At 43.4% G+C, this 21284-nt stretch overlaps 2 protein-coding genes across 7 annotated transcripts in view; one reads left to right on the plus strand and one right to left on the minus strand.

The window, feature by feature from the left end:
• Nucleotides 1–18518: 18518 nt before the first annotated feature.
• TLL1 (tolloid like 1) overlaps nucleotides 18519–21284 on the plus strand; it is a 136220-nt gene continuing 133454 nt past the window's right edge. For 2 of the 6 annotated variants that reach the window (NM_001397470.1, NM_001397471.1), the window contains exon 1: nucleotides 20524–20728. Coding sequence is in view for 3 of the 6 variants with exons in the window: in XM_046939888.1 (XP_046795844.1) it covers nucleotides 19984–20140 (157 nt within the window). In the remaining 3 variants the exon portion in view is untranslated. Of the gene's footprint in view, nucleotides 20141–20523; nucleotides 20729–21284 lie in introns of those variants that run through there. The other 4 variants (XM_046939888.1, XM_015285275.4, NM_204703.3 and 1 more) reach the window with 4 other exon arrangements.
• LOC124417916 (serine/arginine repetitive matrix protein 3-like) lies at nucleotides 20026–20654 on the minus strand. Its single transcript, XM_046940694.1, has 2 exons — nucleotides 20238–20654; nucleotides 20026–20089 (listed from the first exon to the last, which is right to left on the minus strand). Exons 1-2 carry the CDS (start codon nucleotides 20652–20654, stop codon nucleotides 20087–20089), a joined length of 420 nt encoding a protein of 139 aa, XP_046796650.1. The 3' UTR covers nucleotides 20026–20086.

Genomic DNA, 21284 nt, shown 5'->3' on the forward strand with positions numbered 1-21284 from the left:
TAAATCCTACTTTGGATGGGCTTCATGTAGGGGTTGAGAAGGTCAGCTTCTGAATCTCTTAGCAGCTTTGGGACAGTAAAACCTAATGCACTGCTAGATCAGAGTATGAGCAGATCTAGCTCATGACTATCTGCATCTTACTGCACGCAAATGGGAGAGTACAGCAGTAATGCTGAGGTTGCAGTCAGCAGAATGAGTATTTCAGTGCTGTATTACCATTATCCTGAAATCATAGGATCATAGAATGGCTTGGGTTGGAAGGGACCCCAAGCGTCATCAAGTTCTAACCCCCCTGCCACAGGCAGGGCCACTGAACCCCAGATCTGGTACTAGACCAGGCTCCATCCAACCTGGTGTTGAACAACTCCAGGTATTTGGGTGAAATAAGTTGTATCAACTATGCTGCTGGGTGCAATTTCTTGTTTAAATAGAGAAACAAAGAAGATTTTTGGTATAACTGCATTTAATTCTAATATAAATGTATTGTTCTGAATGCTAAGCATCTCTAAGTCCAGTATAGATTAGCCATAGCCCAGCAATATTCTTTCATACTGAGTTTTCTGATTGCTTTACAGATATTTTTGCTTCTTAAGTAGGAGAACGGAGCTAAAACACAAGTGAGAATATGATCCGCTACCTTTTGTATCAGAAGTGATCCAAGGCACGATAACAGTTTTTGATGTGAAAACTTGTATGGCATTCTTTTTAAGAAAACAAGTTCTGGCAAAACTTGAGAAACAGCACACTAGTATGTCCTAAAATTCAACTGACTGTGGTACTTTTTCCAGCCATCTGTGCCACATTTTTGTGTTAGTCACCACCTGTATTTCAGTCTGGATATAACTGATAGCTGATGAAAGTATCATACTTTGCTTGGCAAGAGCAGCTTTAAGTAGATACTGTTTGCAAGGCATTGTATGATTCTGGATAAAAAAAGTCAGCTGGAAGTTCAAAACAGTAACATACACTTCTTCACTGAAACCTTCAGTTGCAAGCGCCTCAAATTATAGTAGTTGCTCTCATTTTTATACATGGATATATAAACAAGACATTATTTTCAGGACTGATGAACATTATTCCTAAATTGACAGAGAATCACAACTATGTATGATCCTCAACCTGACTGAGCCACATAAATGTTTAAAATAAAAATGACAGGTGAAATCCTGTAGTGCCTCTGTAAGGTGCAACACGGAGCCCATCACCTAAGGAAAAGAGGGGTCTTCAACTCTCTCTCTGGGTTTTCATGGTTCAGAGGCTCTGGAAAGTCCAAATGATATAAATTAAAATAATTATTATTGGATCTGGAGTTCCAAGCATCTACGATGGAAAAACCTTCAGGAGTTAGAAAAAAAAATTTATATCCTTTCTGCTCTTTTGACTCTTGTTCCCAAGATTAACGAGTTCAACTAGAGTTGAAGAACTTGCTCAACACTGCAGTCCCCAGAAGTTTACATTTCAACAAACATAAAATATGAACAAAGGAGACAAACAAAAAGAACAGAGAAAGGAAGGATATGGCTTCAAACAAATGATCCAGTATAAGTCAAAAGACAGCTAAAGAAAGAGAGGAAGAATAAATCCTTTAAATAAGCAGTATTAGCTACAAAGCCCCAAATGAACATGAGAAAAAAAAAATTGAAACAAAACAGGAGTTGTTCATAAAAACCCATACTCTCCTCTGGAAGTGAGATATTGCTGAGCATAGTGAAGCTCTCTAGTCTCTGTTTTGCTTGTCGTCCCAACATGATTTTTAATGCTTATCATGCCTTGAAGCGTTCACAGACATTAATGGCCCTGAATAGCCTCACCTGGGGATGCCAGACACACACCCTCTGCCCACAGGGCCTCAGGACTGCATTTAAGCTCAGACCTGGGCTGTCAGTGCTTTTATATATTATGCTGAGAGTCCATCTGTCTATCTGATTGTTCATCTCCCTTCGTCTCCTGGCCGGACCTGAGGCATACAGGTACTTTGTTGCTAGCTCTCTCTGGAGTGGGCCCTTTTGCTTCATGCAGTAGCCTTACTTCCACTCTTGGCACAGGCTGCTCTCCACTGGAGTGCCTGGGTAAACCCTATTTCCATCACCCACTTTTGCCTGTTCTGTTGCTGTGCTGTGGGACTGTGCTCCAGCCAGCATGGATGTGGTTTTTCTTGGGGTCGCTCATGGCTCCTGGCTTGTCCTCTCTCGTGGAGCAGCCCTGCTTGTGCTGCTGGAAGTACTAAGCAATAGGGCACTTGGCATGCTGAGACACAAAATGTGACGTGATAACCTCAAATCTGTTTCTCTGGAGCTTTGAAACATAACGTGTTTTCAAGATCTAGAATTTCAGGGAGGAGAAGTGTTTTTTCAAAACAATCTCTTTTACTGCAGAAGATTCAGCTCTTGAGAAGAGATGAACACCCTTTATATGATTCAAGCTTTCAACCAGAAAATAGTACATGTTCCAGAAACTTGTGCTGGGGCTACCTTAGGAATTATGCCTATTTTATAGGAGACTTGTAAACTTCATGCACTGAAACTAGAGCTCTCACAAAAGCGTTATTCCCTTCATAATGAAATTGCCATTCTGTGTCTGATCCTGTCCAACTTGACAGAGTACTCAGCAGAGAAATTGCTGTTTGTCAGGTAGGCTCTTGGCCTGAGAAGTGCAGATAGGCTCCTTGATACTCTGCTGGAGTGAGCTAATGGGAAGCAACAAACTAGGATTTGAAAACAGCTTAATCTGGCAGAAATTCATTAAAACTGAAACATCTCTGGGAAACATTTAAACATTAATGGATAGGCAAACTGAGAATAGAAAAATGTTCAACAAAAATAGCAGTGTTGTTGTTTTCCTCTCCAGTTGGCTCTACTGGTAATTCTCCTTGCATACCACGTAGTAGTATTTGGTATGGTTCCATGTGGTTGTTTTTTTGGCTAGGGGTTTTTGGTTATTTTTAAATTCCTTTCCTAAGAAATGTGGTTGGTTATATACAGAAAACAGCATTAAAATAAGCTGCAGTATTAATCACTCAGGAGTTAAGGAAGAATTAAGATTGTTGAGGCCACTGTAGTTCAATCCCCATGTACATTATGAGATACTCTTTAATTACATTATCTCATTCTTTGTTTTCCCACAGGGCCCTGCCTCATTCAGAGTGCAGGATGAACAGTGCTTGGAATGAATCGGCACAATGAAGTGAAAGAGGCTGTTGTTTGCAGGACTCATGGCAGTTGTTGAGGAAGTTGGAATATGTGTTTTGAATGAGTTGGGATGTCAAGAAAAGAAAGGATGATCCTGTAGCTGAGGCAACTGTGTTTCCCTGGAGAATGAGTTTCTGTCACTGCCTTTGCCAAAAGATTCTGTGAGGTACTGTTTTGGGGAAGAAAGGGCAAAACTTTTCTCAGGTGTCCACTATTTGTGAACACATCATTTTCCTAGAAATCTGGGAATATGGATCCACTTTCTCTATGACCCAATATGAAACAAAATGTTGAGCTCAGTGAACAGTGTTCTTCATTCTGACACTTTGATGAAAGTTTATACTATAGTAATTAAAAACTATGTTACAAGAGAGTTGTATAGATGTTTTGTGCTTTCACTACTACATATTCTGAACTCCCAAAATACCTATTTGATGAAACTATATTAACAGAGTTATCTGTCTACAGAGCTAGCATTTAGTTAATTGTTAAATAAAAAACCAGAAGTAGTGACTAACAATAATAAATTTTATTAGATAAGAATACTGAATACCAGTACAAACTACCAATGTTGTAATTAAAGGTTTCCTAATTTGTGATGGTAGTCTGTATTCATCTTTGATGTTCAGCTATATATCCTGCCATTTTAGTTGCAAAATGTTTATGAAAGATGTATTTTCCTTTATGATGTTTTGAAATCAACTAGTTTATTTTCAGTAGTAAGTAAGTAGTAAGGCCTCAATGAATCTGGTGTATCAGCTTTCACATATTCAACTTGGATCTAATCTGCTCTCTTTGTATCTTAGAGTAGTTGTTCTTTCCTTCTAACACTTATTTTTAGGCATCAATTTAGCTGCAGTGATCTGGCCAGAATTAATATTCCCTTCTTCTAGAATGAAGTAGAAATAGTCCAATTGGCTTCTACTCCTGTGTAAGTGGGTTTTTCTTCATAGGGGACTAATTAATGAACAGTAAGTTCCAAACTGTAGTCAGAATTTGGGCTACAAGCAGCAGTCAGCTCAGACAAAATATTGATAAAATGTGAATTTTTCTCTGCATCATAGTATCATGAAACCAAATAAAACGTTTTTTCTTCTCTCAGGCATCTTCAAACTCTATCATCTTCTTCAGTAATCACAGAATCACAGAGTTGTAGGGGCTGAAAGGGACTTCTAGAGATCGTCTAGTCCAACCCCCCTGCCAAAGCAGGCCCCCTACAGCAGATTGCACAGGTAGGTGTCCAGGCGGGTCTTGAATGTCTCCAGAGAAGGAGACTCCACAACCTCCCTGGGCAAATGGGGAAGATCCTCTGTTCCTCGGGCATTAATTTTCAGTCCTCATGCAAATATTCCCATATTCTCCTCAGCTGTGACGTAGTGAAATGTAATGGCAATACATTAGTAGCCTAAAAATGCATTTTTGCAGGTGAAAATCTGACTTCACTCTGCATTCAGCTGTTTGTTTGAGGGATTTAGACATTAAGAACTCCTTTTCAGTGAGGAGTTTGGATTTCGGAATTTTTTTATTACAACAAAACAGTGAAGTGAGCATTAATGAAAATGAAACTCTGATGTGATTCTGCTTGGTTATTATTATTTTTTTTTTTAAGTCATAAAAGGTTATCTTGCTTCTTAAGAAGCTATTCATCTAGAATGCAGGTAAAATCAGAAGTTCACATTGGATGCTTTTTGAGATTTTATTCACAACAATCAACTCTAGACCAGGATAATAAAACCTAAGCTTTATGAGAATATTCCAGGGTTGATGAGGGTCCATCTATATGTGACTGTGATTGTGGAAGTGCGCATACTCAGAGCAGATGGGAAGTGGAATGTCTCAGCAGTGCAAGTACCCTGAGCTGTGGAGGAATAAATCAAGCTGAGACAGGGAGGCTCCTAGCCAGGGGTGCTTTCACAAAAGCACAGCCATAGTCGGTGCCATGCTGTTTGATGTTGCTTAAATCACAGTCTCCTCCAAAGCAAGGATATTAGGTCTAGAGAGTAGAGAATGACTTTAGGAAGGCCAGTTAAGTCACGTAGCTTATTCTGGCTTATACCTGACATTGAAAACTTCTATTAACCTTGTAATAATTTACTGAATCTTGCTTTAGAATCAAATTATAGTCTGAAAAAAAAATGGATAATTTAGGGCTTGTCTATTTCATATCCAGTTTCGGACATTTAATAAGAGAAATAACTAAGGGTAGTTTTAAGTTGTCAGAGCTGTCTGCTTCCTTAAACTATAATTTGGACAGACTGAGAGGTGCTACTTTTCCAATTTCCTGTACCAACCATAACAATGTGATCCAATTCAGGTGGAAAATGGTATTTCTATATTTGTCCTGACAATAGGAATGTGTTCAAATAAATGAATGTAAAAATAATACCTTTTTGTTGGGGGGGGGGGGGGGGGGGGGGGGAGGCAGCAGTGTTATGCAGAGATGTACAAAAGCAGATATTGTGACAGGTGAGGTGACATCGCCTTCCCCTTAACAGTAATGTCAGTAGGAAGGCCACAAATACAGAAAGCACCATGCAATTCACTGCCTTCTTTTTGAATGATAATATCTTTGCATGAGAAGGGCTATAAATACTCCTTTTGTTTATTTTGCAACCCAAGGGCAAATCTATGATAGAGACAAGATTCTGCAGCCACAGAGTTATAGAAGACTCAGCATTCTACTCTACTGTGCTGTTAATAGGAGCTTCTAACTACTTTTCAGATGACCTAAAAATAAATCAGTGCAGCTCTTATGTTTTATAGACAGTTTTACTGAAGGCATGGTGGGAGGGAGAAGGAGTAGAGAAAAATGTGTATGTAAACAAATCTTCAGAAGCAACTTTTTCTAAAGAAGGTATATAATGCAAATATATGGGTAAAACTTGCACTTAAGTAAATGCCCAATGTGAAATCCATATCTAAATTAAAATCAATTGGCTTGAAAACATCGATTGCAAGCCGGTCAACGTTGAGAAGTCTCTGATGCTTGTCATTTGCAGTAAAGAAGGATAATGCTGGTCTAAATACAACTTGAGGCTACTACTGCAAAAAAACTTCACTCATCTGCTCTTCTGGTTCACTTGAAAATAGACCAGTGAAAGTTGCCTGCAGTCACTGGACATAAGTAGCACTTGATTCTATCAGTGAACAATGGCACAGCATGAGGAACAAATCTCAGCTCACATCCATAATGCAAATGCAAGATGGCGATACTGGGACCTCCCCGGGACACAGATACCAGCACACGCATGCCAAGTAGACAGGTACCATGCTCTCTTTTGAACTTCTGTTGCAAATTAGATGAGATTTCTTTCTTCATTATTTCTTCTTCATCATTCCTCCTAATTTTACTTCTATTCCTGAATAATTTGTAGCTATTTTTGTTTTCTTTCAATGTTGTTTGTTAAATAATTAATTTGTTACGCACTAGTTTTATAAGAGCTTAATATAGCTTTTTACTTAATTTTGAAATGCTCAGTACCCTCCTGAAAAGAAGGCTATTTGATCAGAAGAACAGTGAAGACTGTATGCAGCATTTCTAATAATGTTCAAATGTACATGAGCTTCTATAATGCCAGCAGTGTTGTTCATTTTACTGGAAGTGTCTCATGCATGTTTGGACTGCATTTCTCATCCAAGGGTATAGGAAACCAATAATCATTTTGGCTATTTAATCCATTATCACTTTTGTAACTGAGATCCCAGAAATAATTCTTACTATTCTTTATTTATGACCTTCCAGTCATATCAATTGATTTTCCCCCATTACCACTACTTTGGCTCCCAAGGTCATTTGCTACTTCTAATATGACATTAAGGTTCCTCTCTGTATGAATAATTCATCTCAGTAACATACTGAGAGACCTCAGTGACATAGTTGTACTCTGTACGTAAAGCTTATGAATGAAAGTATTAAATTAGTGTTGTCTGAAGATGGCTTTTTGAGAACTCCACCTAAAAACTTAAAAGAACTTCTGGTCCACTGCTGTTGCTTCAGTGTGTACAAAGAAGGTAAATTCACAGTATAAGTGGCATCACTGAATTGCACTTTCCATATAACATTTCATAAATATTTGCTAATGTTAAATAACCTTGTTTTTACTTCAACAAGTTCAGTTATTTATCCATAAAATAACTGGAATGGAATAAAATGATTTAAAAACCTAAAACAACTAATAGAAAACAATGTAGCCTTTTTCTTTGCATCCACAATAGATGCAACCATACAATATATTGTTAATTCTCTTTGTCTGAGACAGGCAATACAAGGCAAACTAACAGAAAACAGTTATCTTTCATTTGGAAAACTGCAAATCTGAGCTTCTTCTTTCTTTGAGAAGAAAAATAATACAGTTCTGTATAACAATATAAAGCAATGCTGACACCTACAGAGAATGTATGTAAATATCAACTTTAGAATTTGCATTTTCTGTGATAATTCCCAGAAATACGTGGGAAAAGAGCAAATGGCTTAAAGGAACTTAAGGAAAATAAATCCTTATCTTCTACCTATATCAGTCCTTGGAAAAGCAGATAAAACTTTGAAAATAAACACATGCTTCAATTTTTTTCATTCCCTTTCAGCTATTCAGCTTTTTTCATGCAGATATGCATAAACAAATCTGTTAATGATTCCCCCAGGAAGTAATTGAAGGAAAAAATAAAGTTTTTACTGGTGCTTTTTCTAAAGCTGTGGGCAGTGGATGGGATGATTCATTTGGTTCAATAGCAGAAATATCAACATGCTCCAGTAGCAGTAGCAATGTACACTTTCAACTGATTTTTTTTTTTCAATAAATTGATTCACATTGCTGTGGACCCATGAATTAAGCCATCAATATGATGGCCATTAGTGCACAGAACCTGGTTTACTGCCTCTGTTTCTCCATTTCTCCTATACTCTAACCAAACAGTACAGATTATATATGTATAACAGATTACTTTAGCACTGCTGGGTTTTGAAGGTTCTGCAGTCAGCCAAACAGGCCTCTAAAATCTTCCATTCAATAAAAGTTGGTCACACGTGGAGCAAAGTTTAAGAAAAATTAGCCTAACACTGAAGAGAAGTTACACAGAGGAGGCAGCTCTCTTACGGAGCATTTGTTCACCGATGCACTATTATGGGCAATGCAAACTATAATACTTGCTCCAGTAGTGCTGAAAAATGGACCACTCCTTTCCTTCAAAGCATACGGCAGATGACATATACACAGGAGATATATAACTAATCATTAATGCTCTCTAACAGAGGAAAAAACTGCCATTTTTCACAGAAGAAATTAATAGGCTCAGTGGGGAAGTACCTACCTAAAAATGGTGAGTTAGTAAATTGGCTGAGGAATGGGAGGCACTAAGCCTTTTAAAAGAAGCTTTGGAAAAAGGAGAGGTGGCTTGCCCAACATTCAGCTATCCATGTTCCTACTGTGCCAACACCTAGGAGGATTTCAGCTCCCAGTGAAAAACTGCTTAATGAAGTTCAGAGTAGGTTTCCAGATCTGAACTGCTTAAGAATTTTTAGTTTTGGTTTTATGACTTGGACCCAACTCAACTTATGAGTAAGTGGAAACTAGGAAGACTGAATGACTGGAGAGCTTGCCTTTGAAATTAGTGTGTGTGTGTGTATATATATATATACATATATATTTGTCCTAAGTGAAAAGAGCTACAAATCAGAAAGCAATATTATTCATTAAAGGCAAATCATCATTATTTTGATGCAAAATGACAAATAAAAATCCCTCATTTTAGGCCTCTACTGCTTCTTTGGAATCAAATTTCCATGTATTCCATAGAATATATCATAAGGTAGTCAAAAGCGTTTTGGAAAACTGGGTAAACTGGGTATGTTTAGTTCACTTTAGTAAACTCCAGAAATAAAAACATCAGGCTTAACCATCTTCATATATAACTTTGACACTAAACATGCACATGTTGGAGTGTGTAAAAGTGATGTATTTTTGTGTATATACAAAAATATAATGAGAAGGGCACTGAAGCTGGTGAAGGGTCTGGAACACCAGTCTTATAAGGAGTGGCTCAGAGAGCTGGGATTGTTTAGTCTGCAGAAGAGGAGGCTCAAGGGAGACCTTATTGCTCTTTACAACTCCCTAAAAGGAGGTTGTGATGACGTGGGGGTTGATCTCTTCTCCTAGGTAATTAGCAATAGGATGAGAGGTAATGGCCTTAAGTTGCACCAGGGGAGGTTCAGGTTGGGTATTAGGAAAAAATACTCTGAAAGCACTGGTACAGGCTGCCCAGGGAGGTGGGTGGGTCACTGTCCCTGGAGGTATTCAAGAAACGTAGAAATGTGACACTGAGGGACATAGTTTAGTGGGCAGCATTGGTTGTAGGTGGATGGTTGGAGTAGAGGATCTTAGAAGTCTTTTTCAGCCGTGACAATTCTGCAATTCTGTGAAATATTCCTGTGCATGTTTATGAATACCAAGTTAAATGTAGTGAAATTCTTTTGCTAAAGAAATACCTTTTCCTCTTCAAAATTTGCATGTTTCCATTTTCAGCTAAAGCTTTTAATGCACGTTCATGTTGAGCAAAATCATTGTTCATAACTGTTGCTTTGGTGGATATGATCACAACTTCAACAGCAAGCAGCAAAAAAACTTAGTTGTCAATTTTGAACCCTGTGAGGTAATTTTCTTACCTGTGTTTTCTTACCACCATCAGGCAAAAAAAACCCAAACAAACAAACAACAAAACAACACAGTTTCTGTAATGAACATTGTTACTTGCAAAGGCTTAGGCCTTGTCTGTAGTGGTGGAGGAAAGCTTGCTGAAGTAGAGCCTGCAGTTTCCCTTTTTCCCTTTTTGTAGCGCATAGAAGACAGCTGTTGTCTCTCAACTTTCCTGCTCTTGCCATGAGTTTATACAAACAGCAGCTTCTTGTGAAGTTGCCATACAATCAGCGCATTGTTTCAACGCAAGTAAAGGCAATGCATTGCTATGCTTTTACAGTAGCATTTTGGTGCGCTAATGGGGAAAAGGGAAGTCCCTGGAGGTGAACTTTGCCCGAGTGCTGGCAGCAGTGCAGCTGCTAGGCCGGGCCGCCCGCAGGCAGGGCTTCTGCCACGCTTGGTTCTCACTAGGGGTCGCAGGATGCCAAAAAATCGGCATCCGCTAGCTGGGCAGGGATGGCAGGCCTTTGAGGATCACCCTCGGTGCCATCGTTTGCAGGCTGAGGGAAGCCTTGGGACAACGTGCAGGTTCTGTGAGCTGTGAGCGCCTGCTGCCCTCCATCCTGGTGGCTTGCTAAAACGAGGTTTGCTCGGGACAGGAGGTTTAAGTCTGAGAAGAAAATGGGGTCTAATTATTACCAAATGCACATCAAATCTGTAAGAAAGGCCTCATGATGGTACAGTTGAGATTATTTTTGTTGCTGAACATAATCTGGCTCTTAGCTGGAGATCTGGCTAGGCACTGTTTGCAATGTTATGCTCACTGAATGCTCACTGATGAAAATGAATACGTTTTTTTTTTTTGTAAGCAGCAGTCCCCTCTTCCACAGCTAAGTCCTGGAGTGGTTACTGGTGTTCTAGCACTTCTTCAGCAAAGTACTTGGTTGATGTGATTAGTAGGTCTACACTCTCTGAAGAGTAGACAACATCACAAATGTTGTCTATGTCAGTAGTTTCTCTTTTGAAAGTTCTGATACTAAAATCTAATGATACTTTGGGGTTCAGAAGACAGCTTTCTCACCTAGTTTGCTGCTGGTTACTAAACCAAACCTTATACATGTTCCCATGTCTTTATTTTCCCAAATAAATACCACTACTGCAGTGATGGTGAGGGTGCAAGATAGAGAAGAAACGTAACAAGCTATTAAACACAAGATCCAAATCTGCTGATGGAGAAAATGAACAGAGGAGAGGAATTTGTTCATTAATGCAAATGGAATGTAGACAAGAGTAGGGAACACGTTACAAGTGTAACAAATGCCCTTATTATGAGTTACAGAAAATATGCATATATCATAAATAATTTGACACTTGGTATCAATTGAAATATTCATTTCTTGTACAGATAGGAATAAAAATGAATGGAATATTGGTTTTCAAAGATATGAGTGAAAACAATGGTTTTTAGCCTATTTAGACACACATAGAGAAGAAAATAGGCTTGGGAAGGAGAAGCAGTTGTAGAAGACTTTTTCATAAATCAAAGATGATTTGAAGCATTTAGAAGTCAAGCTGTTACTTCAGTACAGCTAACTAAGATAGGAAAATTTGAGACGCTACTCTCTATAAAGATTTTGCGTAACAACTTCTCGGAGCCCTGAGCAGACTGGTCCAGTATTAAATATAGAGGTTGGTGGCCCTGCATGTGGTAGGGGGGGGTTCGAGCTTGATGATCCCTGAGGTCCGTTCCAACCCAAGCCATTCTATGATCCTATGCACACACAATTGTGAGTAATGGTCTTCAGACATTTGTGACATCTCTAGTGCTGCAGATTGTGTAACTTTGGGAAGGCATCAAAAAGCGAATTGCATGGACTTAGTTCTCTAACTGTTTTGAGGGAAAACTCTACTGAAAAGACAGCAAGTTGAGATCAATGTGATATGCATTATCTGTAGGAAATACTGATTGGGGGTTCCGCAAAAATATCACTTTCATGACTGAAAAAGCACTGGTCTTTGAAATAAATTACAGTATAATCTCTGAATCCTCCAGATAGAGGTTGATTGATTACTGCTGTATGATGCACAGCTGGATCATATGAATACAATTACATTATTTTCCTTTGTGATCTTATACTGCTGAGGATTAAAAAGAGTACTAGCTGTGACACTTTGGGTATATGAAGTGGGTTGTGGGTTTGTTTGTTTGTTTTTTATTACTGCACTGTAAAATTCAGTGGGCACAATACCACCTTTATTAATGAGGTATGTGTTAACCACTGTAGAATGGGTGAAAGCACTCTATCACGTAGAACTGATGTAAATATTACTGCATATAAAACAGGCCAGTAACCACAGGGCAACACTACTGCCATTGGCAAAGTTTGTACCACAGTTTCTTGCTGCTTTTTGAGAGACAGTTGACATTCCTCCTTTTGGGACTTTGGGACTTGGTGGTACGCTTTATTTACTTTCCTTGATCCCGAGGATGAATACACTGTGTCCATGTAAAATACGCAGTTAACCCACAGTTCCTCTGTTTGCTTTGATTCCTTACCTCCAGTCTTACTGTCACCTGTCATCTGTGGTAAGCTCAAAACTGAATGTTAGCGATAAGTTGCAGTGTAGTTAGAACAGAGGTTTTCCTCTGAGCAGTGTATTGCCCAAAACAGTGAATCCTGTTCTACAAGGTGCAGGCTTCTTCATCTTCTAGGAATCAATAGAAGATCAAAATGTTCAGTAGCAGTCACTCAAGATCAGGCTCATTAGAGCCTTTCCTCTGTCAAAAAGCAGCGGCTGACTCGCAGCTATGTGACAGTGCGCTGAATACTGGAGGGCAAGATTAACCCTGTGCACCCAGCCAGCCTGCGAGCAGCAAAAACAACTTCCCAGCCAAACACCAAACTGCGTTAGACGTTGAAAGACGACCATAATATAAACCATTTTGCTGAAATTATTCTAGAAAATGTACATACATCCAAGCAGTAAACAACATAAAGTAAAAATTCTCAGTAATATCAAAGTCATGGGTCCTCTTAGTGCAACTCTATAGATGAGGGTTGAAGAGGTGCCTTTGGTTGGATAAAGGCTGGGAATCTGAATTATTTAGGAACACTGTCTTTTAGTTTGACTAGCACTGAATTCATTTATAGAAGATCTCTGGGTCTCTATACTCAGTGGTCAACACAGCCTGCACTGAACATATATTTTTTTAATAACTTACAGACAGCAATTAGACCAAATCCAAGGCTGCATTTTGTAAAGATTTCAGTGACTACTTTGGATTATTTTTATACTGTAGATTCCTTGTTTTAAGGTGATATATGATACATATGTAAAATAATTAAAAGACAATCAAAAGCCTGCTCAGCTCAACTTTAATCAAAAGGCTGTTTTGACATTTTTTAATCCCAGTAATAATGTTTTTAAACTAATGAAATGCTTGCTAATACCTGAAGCAGAATTATATTTTAAAATGTTTCAAAACTCCGAATGTTTAGCAATAAAAATTTAAATCTTAAAATATTTCAGAAGGATCCCAGATAGATAGCTTTAGGAGAGTAGTATTATTACTGTACTGTAGTACTTGAAACTTCATTCCCAAAGAAACCATATTCACCGTCAACCACTGTCTGGAAAGGTAAGTGATCCTGCTCAAGTCACTGGAAGTTTGCTGCAGTCTTTGGCAACGAACAGCCTCTTGCAGAGTTGAGAATTGAACTGTGAGTGCTTTACCAACTCGCAAAATTAAACTAAAACCTTTGAATCCATTTTTTAACTGTACCGCATGTGAGATAATAAAGTAAACCAGACAAAATCAAGTTGGCAGACGTTTAGTTGTCAGTTTTTCATCTGGCAGTCTCTATCTGCCTTCTGAAGAACTGCAAGCTAAGCTCTGCTAAGCTCAGAGCTCATAGGCAGTGTTTTTTAATTAAGACGAGGGCAGGATGCCTCCTAATACTTGGAATGCAGCTGGCTTCAGAGAAGTGGATATTTAGTATGACCTCCTATGCTGAACCTTCCAACTTTGAACATTGCTTTAACAATTAAGCTTTTCTGGCCCTATGTTTAAATAGCTGTCCACAGCTACTGCAAATTGATTTATTGCCTGATGGGGATCAGGGATGCTGAGCAAACACAGAACAGTTTCTAATTTAAGTATTGCACCACTGGTTTTGTTGTTGTTGCTTGATTACTTGTTTTAACATCAGCATGTGTTCTCAACTTAGCTTTATGCTCTTCTTCTGCAGTTTTAGCACTGTTACAGTGGAGAGGGTAAAAAACACATAACGTTACAAGCAAAACTTCATAGTGCATCTTAATAAAGTTCCCTGAAACAATCTGTACACAGATACTGTTTAAGTTGCTTGTGTCCCATTATTTAATTGTACAGATTTGGTGTGATGCTTTTCATGTAGGTATCTGATGTAAACTGATTTTTAGTTTTCATTTCGTGTTCTACAACTTTTATTTTAGAACATCAGCTTAGGTTATCCAGGTATTTGAAAATGAAGCTTGCAAATATATGGGCTTGCTTGTAATTAAATTTATAGCAGTATTTGTGGAAGAGCTTCAGTATGCGAAGCCTGTAGGAAACATACTTAAATCTTGAATGGAACAGAAGGGAAGATAGAGTGGAGGGATGTATCCTTTTTTCCCTTTTAACATTACTTTGGATTTAAATACCACCACAGTCAGCCTTGAATGTGGTTTTAGCAGCTATCTGACCTGGGTATCTCATCTGCAGTGGTATTGTACTGTGATCAGTTTGATCTGTGCCTTGCTTGGATCTGGGGCTGGGAAAATGAGATGCTTTCATGTGCTCATAGTGCCCTTTGTTGCAGCTATGGGATGATGGGAGCAGGTGGTCTGACATGATTAGGGAAGAAGAATTGATCTTGCAGCGTGTAGAGTTGGCATAAAACTTTTTTCTAAATCTTCATTCACTAGAGAGTGGTTAGGAGAAATCAGCAGAGGGAATGGCGGGCATATTTTGGGACCATGAAATTGTTTGCATAGGGAAACTAGGCCTGAGATGTCATAGCAAAGAGACAGATGGAGGGTTGCAGGCAAGAAAAACTGCTGGAACAGCGATGTAATGGCCATAGCAAGGGTAACTCTGGGTTGATAAATAAGGTCAAAGAGCAAGACCAACTTTTTGGTGCACACCTGGAGCAAAGAACAGACAAGGAAGGTGGCTGTTGACATAAGGAGAAGTTAAATCAGGTGAGAAGTCATAAGAAAAGGATCAGCTAGAGAACGAGAGTGAAAGGAAACAAACAAAAAATTGCACAGTTGAATGTGCATCTCAGAGAGTGAGGAGTCCCAGAATAAGATTAAAGAGGAGTGCAACTAGGACAGTTGGAACAGTGATGAGAATCAGACACAAGCAATAGTGAGATAAGAAAAACAACACTGGGATGAAGAGCCAAGAGTGAGGAGAGAATGAATACAGGTTAGAAATAACAAACAAAGATAAGGCAAAGCAGGGATGCAGGGAACAAGCAGATGCTATTAAAAAGTGCCCTCTCACAGATCTTGGGACTGAACCCAAGGTTCTCTGTCCCTCCTCTGTCACTGAAATGCAATGGTGAGGAGACTTAATAACTCTGTATGCAGAGTAGGATCTGAAAGACTGTGTGGTGAACAAAGTGTTGGCTGTGCTTTCACAAAAACAAAAACAAAAACAGAAAATATAACACTGAAGGGCTTCTTGTTAATTCAGCAGAGGGATCTGTAGAAAAAAAAAAGGTTGTATATGGATATACAATGAAAAACTGTTTTGTAATATGTAAGTAGATATGAGAGAGAATGGAGAAAACAGATTTCACAGGTGAGCTTGTTGCTGCTAAGATAATGACTGCTTGCTTTTTAACCCCAAAAGTTTGGGTTTAGTTTATATTACTTACTCAGTATATATCTTCCCTAATGAATGATTGGGAGAATTGGGGACTCCTTCAACATAAACTTCGGCTGTTTCGGAAGTGTTACAGGCACTGTTGGGAAAAGCAATGGGCTTATCAGGAGAAAAAAGCAGGAAGGTAACGAGCTCCCTCTGAGCTTCTCTGTGTCAGCCTCCGGAGCAGTGCTGCAGGCCCCAGGAGCAGAGCAGAAGTGGTCTCCAGCCTTCACAGCCGTCAGCATGTGCTGAGCTCGATGCTTGTGAATAAGCCTATTGTGTCCACCCGCCTGAGACTGTCTACGGGATCAAGGCCTAAACAGGAGACAGATAGCCAAAGAATGAAGAGGAGGTGTGAGGAACCGTGTTTCAGATGTTGATTTCTTTTTTAGGTCTGTGATTGTGTCTGTCTTTCTTGGAGATTTGTCCCTTTTAAAAAAAATCTGTTTGTGTGGGAAGAGCAGAAAAGCCTCCAGCTTCCAGGATACAAAATAAAATATCCCTGCCACTCATCACACAACTTCATTTACCATTATCTGTTTCCCCATGATATCCTCCTAGCCAGGAAACCTAAAGGAATAGAGAAGATGCTCAGAGTCTTCGCTGGTGCTGTTGTGTTCCTTCGGTTGGTTGCCTTCCAGCTCAGCATTCTGGCTTTCTGTCCGCGTGTTCGTTTCTTTGGAAACGGCTGTAGGATGGATTTTTGATTGACTGTGTTGTCAGATGGATTATCAGAGTTGTGAGCTTTTTGGAATGGTAGACATGAACGTGTGAGAAGGAAAAAAAAATATATTTTGTACTTAAAACATTTCAAAATCTTGCATCATGAAAAAAGCTAGATGGAATATTTAGCAGGTTACTTAAGGAAAAAGTTTGTTTTTTTGAGAGATGTCAACTAGTTTTGTTACTGGGAAAAAAAAATATTTTCATATGGGGAAATGAGACCAATGGGAGCGTTAATACCTAAGCAATGTGAGATAGCTTCTGCAGAGACACAATGGTTATTTTAAACAGCAGTCTGAAGCTGTAGCTGCTCTGAATTCAGGGCAGAAACCAGCTTTTAGCCCGACCCGTACTCACACCGATTTGTTACAGCGCTTATGTGTGCAGATCTGTGCGTGATTCCCATCTGCAGTTCTAGGGTTGTCTCCTGCCTGATTCAGGGCTGGGTGGTGGCAGCTGTCCCCACGCTCCTGGTGGCTCTGCGGTGCTGGAGGTTGGGGCAGGTTGTGGGCTGGGGGACATCAGCACGCACACTGCTGCAGGAGCTCATCTCCTGCTGCACACAGCCCTGCAGTCACCTTGGTTGGGGATGGGCATGGATCACATGTGGTACACTTCTTCTCCGGCTGCGGAGCAATCGGAAAAGTCAGTGTTTCTGCAGCAGTGCTGACTAATGAGGATGCTTGTTGGACTGAGGGTGTTTCTGTTGTTGCATTGAGGTGCAAGGGCCTGGGAGAGAAAATGGATTTTTTACAGGTGCACATACTGAACAAGATCAACAGAACAACCAGATCAAAGCGGGGAGGTCCAGTGTATGAAATTAGCATGCAATTAGTGACGTACCAGGTAGAACATCCCATTTGTCGACATGGGAAGTAACGCAAGCTTAATTTCCAATTGGATTGAGCCGGTGTCTTTAGCAGAAGGGTGGCCCCACTATGTGGCACTGTGCAAGCAAAGGTGGTCATCACCCAGGCCCACTCTGCTGCGACGATGGGAAAGGCCTCCAAAAGCTCCCTTGTTGCCTGGCCCTGCTAGCTGTGGCAACTACTCTGAGGAAGAGCGGAAAGGAAAGGGCCTCAGGTTTTCCAGGCATTTCTGCAATGTGGTGGTGTGTGGGGGCCTGTGACACATGGCTGGGGCAGAAAACTAGTATTGGATGCTGAAGGCAGTGGCCACAGTGTTGGTGGCAGCCACTTGGCCTTTGGCTTTCTGCTCTGCAGAACTGTGATGGGGTTGGGAGGAACACAGACACAACCTGGATGCCAAAATGTAAAGAAGCATGGCGCATGGACATTTTACATACACTGTCCATACTTGATGCAACTCTTCATCACGCTCTGTTATTAAGCCGTGATTAGCCCTGTCTCAGCCACCCCTTTCAGTTCCAATGGCACCAACAGCTGTGGCAGCATCTACCTACAGCAAGGCAGCCCTGTGAGAGGACAGGGTGGAAAAAGGGGACTTCCCTTCCCGTAAAACCCTTTTTCTTTCACAGGAGCTCAGCCCACAGAGCAGTGACAGCACGCTGCGCCCACCCGCGCTTTGCCCGACCGCCCCGAGCTCCCCGTCGAGGGCAGGGGGCCGCTCCCGAAGCGACGCTCCTGGCACAGCCCGGGGGAAGGGACGATCTCTGGATTTCCACCCCTGCGACAGGGGAAAGGCGACCGGGAAGCGGTCTGTGTGGGCTCGGGCGGGAGGAAGAGGCGCAGGCAACGCTTCGCGGCAGCCCTTTCAAAAGCCCGTGCTAAATGTGACACCCCGGCGGAGTGGGAGCCGCAGGAACTCCCCGCAACCCCCCCACTCCTGACCCCGCTCTTTTCCATGGAAACTCGTATAAAGGGGGAGGAGGAGTAGAGCTTGCTACGCAAAAGTCTCACCTTGGTCTGAAACCATTTCAGACGGTTCTGCAGGACCGGAGCTGCCCGCCTCGGAGGAGGGGAGGAGGCAGGGAGCTCTTTAGCTACCTATATATACACACACACTTTTTTTTCCCCTCCTTTTCGCTCGATCTTATTTTATTCCAGCAGCAGCAGCGTATCTCCACCCTCCGCCCTCCCCCTCGCTCCCTCCCTCGCTCCCTCCCTCCCCAGGTTGATCGGCTGAAGGCGGCTTTGCGCGCTGATCCCTCCTCGGGCTTTAAAGCGGCGCCGGCCCCGCGCGGCTCAGGGCGCTCAGCGGGACGGTGTGGAGCTGCGCGGAAACTTCGTTCGGGAGAGAAACCTCCACCGCTTTCCCGGCGACCCACGTGAGGACGGGAAAGCCCGGCTGAGAGATCTCCGATTAACTTTTTTTTTTTTTTTTTTTGCCTCGATTTTTTTTTTTTTCCTCCCCTTCTGTTTGTTTGTTTGTTCTTACTTTCATTTTGGAGCCGGTTCCCAGCTGCTTGGCTGAACTGCAGAGCGATGGACCTTTAAATCGCCTTTCTCTGTTTTAAGCAAACTATGGGCGCTTAAACTTTTCTCTCTCCCCCTCCCCCCCGCTCCCTCACCCCCCGCCCGCCCATGGGGCTCACGCTGCGGAGCCGCCGGCACGGGGAGCAGCACACCAGCACCGCGCTGCTTCCCCGTCCCTTCCATCGCAGCTGATCCCTCTCCTCCTCCTCCATCACCCCTTCTCTCTGTCCTCGGGCTTTTTGGCTGCCGGGAGCCGAGCCGCGCGTTGTTTGATTTGATCTGGCTTCTTTTGTTGTTGTCTAAATGCCACGCACCGCTTATCTAGAGAGAGAGCTCTCCGGAGATAGGGGCGGCCGGTGAACGCGCGTGTTGCTGTAGGACTATCGGGGGAGCGGATCGGCAGCAGCCCGGATCCTGACCCTGCCTGTATGAATAAGTAAGCAGGGTGCTGACGATGTGCGTTAGTTGCCTGTAAGGTTGTCGTAAGTTAAAGGGGGACGGAGGAGGGGGGGTTAGACCAGAGACAGAGCGCAGAGTAGGAGCGCGGCGGGGGAGGCCCTGACACTTGGCTGTGCCGCCTCCCATCGCTCGAGCTGCGCGCTTTGCCGGAGCTAGACCCCCCACCCCCGCTCCCTTTTCTTCCCGTCCGTCCTTCTTTCTTTTCTCTCCTTCCCTCTCCCCGCGGCAGTTCGCTGATGTACAGCCCGGATCCATCTTCCGGCAGCACCAGCAGCAGCAGCGGCGGCGGCAACAGCGGGACCGGGGGCGGCGGCGCGGCGGGGCGCGGGCCGGGCGCGGAGCGGGGCGCGAGCAGCGGCCGCCGCCGGGGCGGGAAGTTTGCCCGGGCTGCGCCGGAGGCGGGGGGACGCCCCGAGAGCCGGCACCTCCCGGCCTGAGCCCACCCCCGCGCCCAGCCACCCACACGCCCGGCGGGGTGCGGGCAGGAGGGGCGGCGGAGCTCATGCTGCCTGGGGCTACCTAGGGAGCAGCGGCTCTAGGTGCCGAAGGAAACAAACAAACAAACAAACAAAGCCCCAGCCAACTCCAAACTTGCGGTTCCTCCATCCCTTACCCTCCTTTCTCAAGCCGGCGGAGCCGCCCGCCTAACTCCGCTGCGCTCCGCGCACCGCCTCTCCGCCCGAGGGAGGATGAAAATGCTCTGCTGGCGGCTGGCGCTGTGGCTGGCCGCCTGGGCTGTCTGTGGGAAGCCGTCCTTCTGCTCTGCCCTCGATTATGACTACACTTACGATTTCACTGAAGAGGATAAAGCCGAGGCGATAGATTATAAGGATCCCTGCAAAGCCGGTAAGTGACTTCCCCGCCCGGCGCGGCTCCCCACCCCCCTCCCCAGATGGTGACTTCGTCCCGGCTTCGCTCTCCGCCGGCCGCCGAGGGGCCTCACCTGCTCCTCCCCGGGGAGCGGGCGGGCCGGGACCTGCGTTGCCGGCCGGGCACGCGGAAGTTGCGCGGGGCGCTTCGCGGAGCTCGGAGGCTCGCGGGCGCCGCGCCGCAGCGAGCGCGGCCGTACCCCGCGGGCGGCACCGAGGGGCGGCAGCGGCTCCTCCCGGTGCCGCCCCCGCGGCCCCTTCTCGCTCTCCCGCACCGCAACCTGTCGGCCCTGACCCGGCGCTCGGCTCCTGGGGGCGGGCCCGGGGCGGGCTCTGGGCGCCGGCTGCTCCGTGATGAATATTGACATCGGGGTCGGGCGGGGCGCGGGGGCTCGCGGTGCGGGGCGTGCAGCCCCGTCCGTGCGCGCCGCTGTCCGGTGGGAGCGTGAGCCACTCGTGTCCGAGCGGCGCGGGGAGAGCGAAGTGAGCATCCGCGCGCTGTGCGCGGCCAGGGAGCCCTGTGATGAACGTGTGTTGGTTTAAGACGTCAGCTTCCTTACGGCAGGTACGGTGGTTGGTCCGTGCGTTCTCCGCAGCCTTCTCGCTGACCTTAGGAACCGCTTCTCTTCAGCACGCGACTGTCTCTCATCGATACGTTCTCTCCGAACGCGGTGGTCGTCCGCTCCCGGCGGCTCCATTGTTAAATAAGCGCCGAAGTTTTCCAGCAATCTCCTTTGCATTAATTAGTTACTTTGTATGCTGAGGACTGGTTCAGCCAAAGGTTGTGTGCGCCGTGTCTGTGTGGTTTTGTTTAATTTATTGAGGAGAATGTGGTGAACGTATATGCCAACTATGCAGGCACCGTGTTTTCCTAATCACAAAAATAGTTTGTTCCGAAGTGTGAATTGTTAGGTCTTACGTGCCTGCAGCTGAGGAATGCCCCAGTTCAAAAGGAGTAGAAGCGACTGCAAACAAAACGTTGTTTTTTTCCAATTAGCACTCACAAACAAGCGTAGCTGGTTATAATTAAGCTGAGCTCTTTTTTTTCCTGGTCTCTAGTTCTTTAGGAAGATTCATAGGCATCATTTTATTTAATGAGAAGTGTATTCGCTCTACCTGCA

Source organism: Gallus gallus, chromosome 4, assembly GCF_016699485.2.
Source record: "Gallus gallus isolate bGalGal1 chromosome 4, bGalGal1.mat.broiler.GRCg7b, whole genome shotgun sequence".
NCBI classification, from domain to species: domain Eukaryota; kingdom Metazoa; phylum Chordata; class Aves; order Galliformes; family Phasianidae; genus Gallus; species Gallus gallus.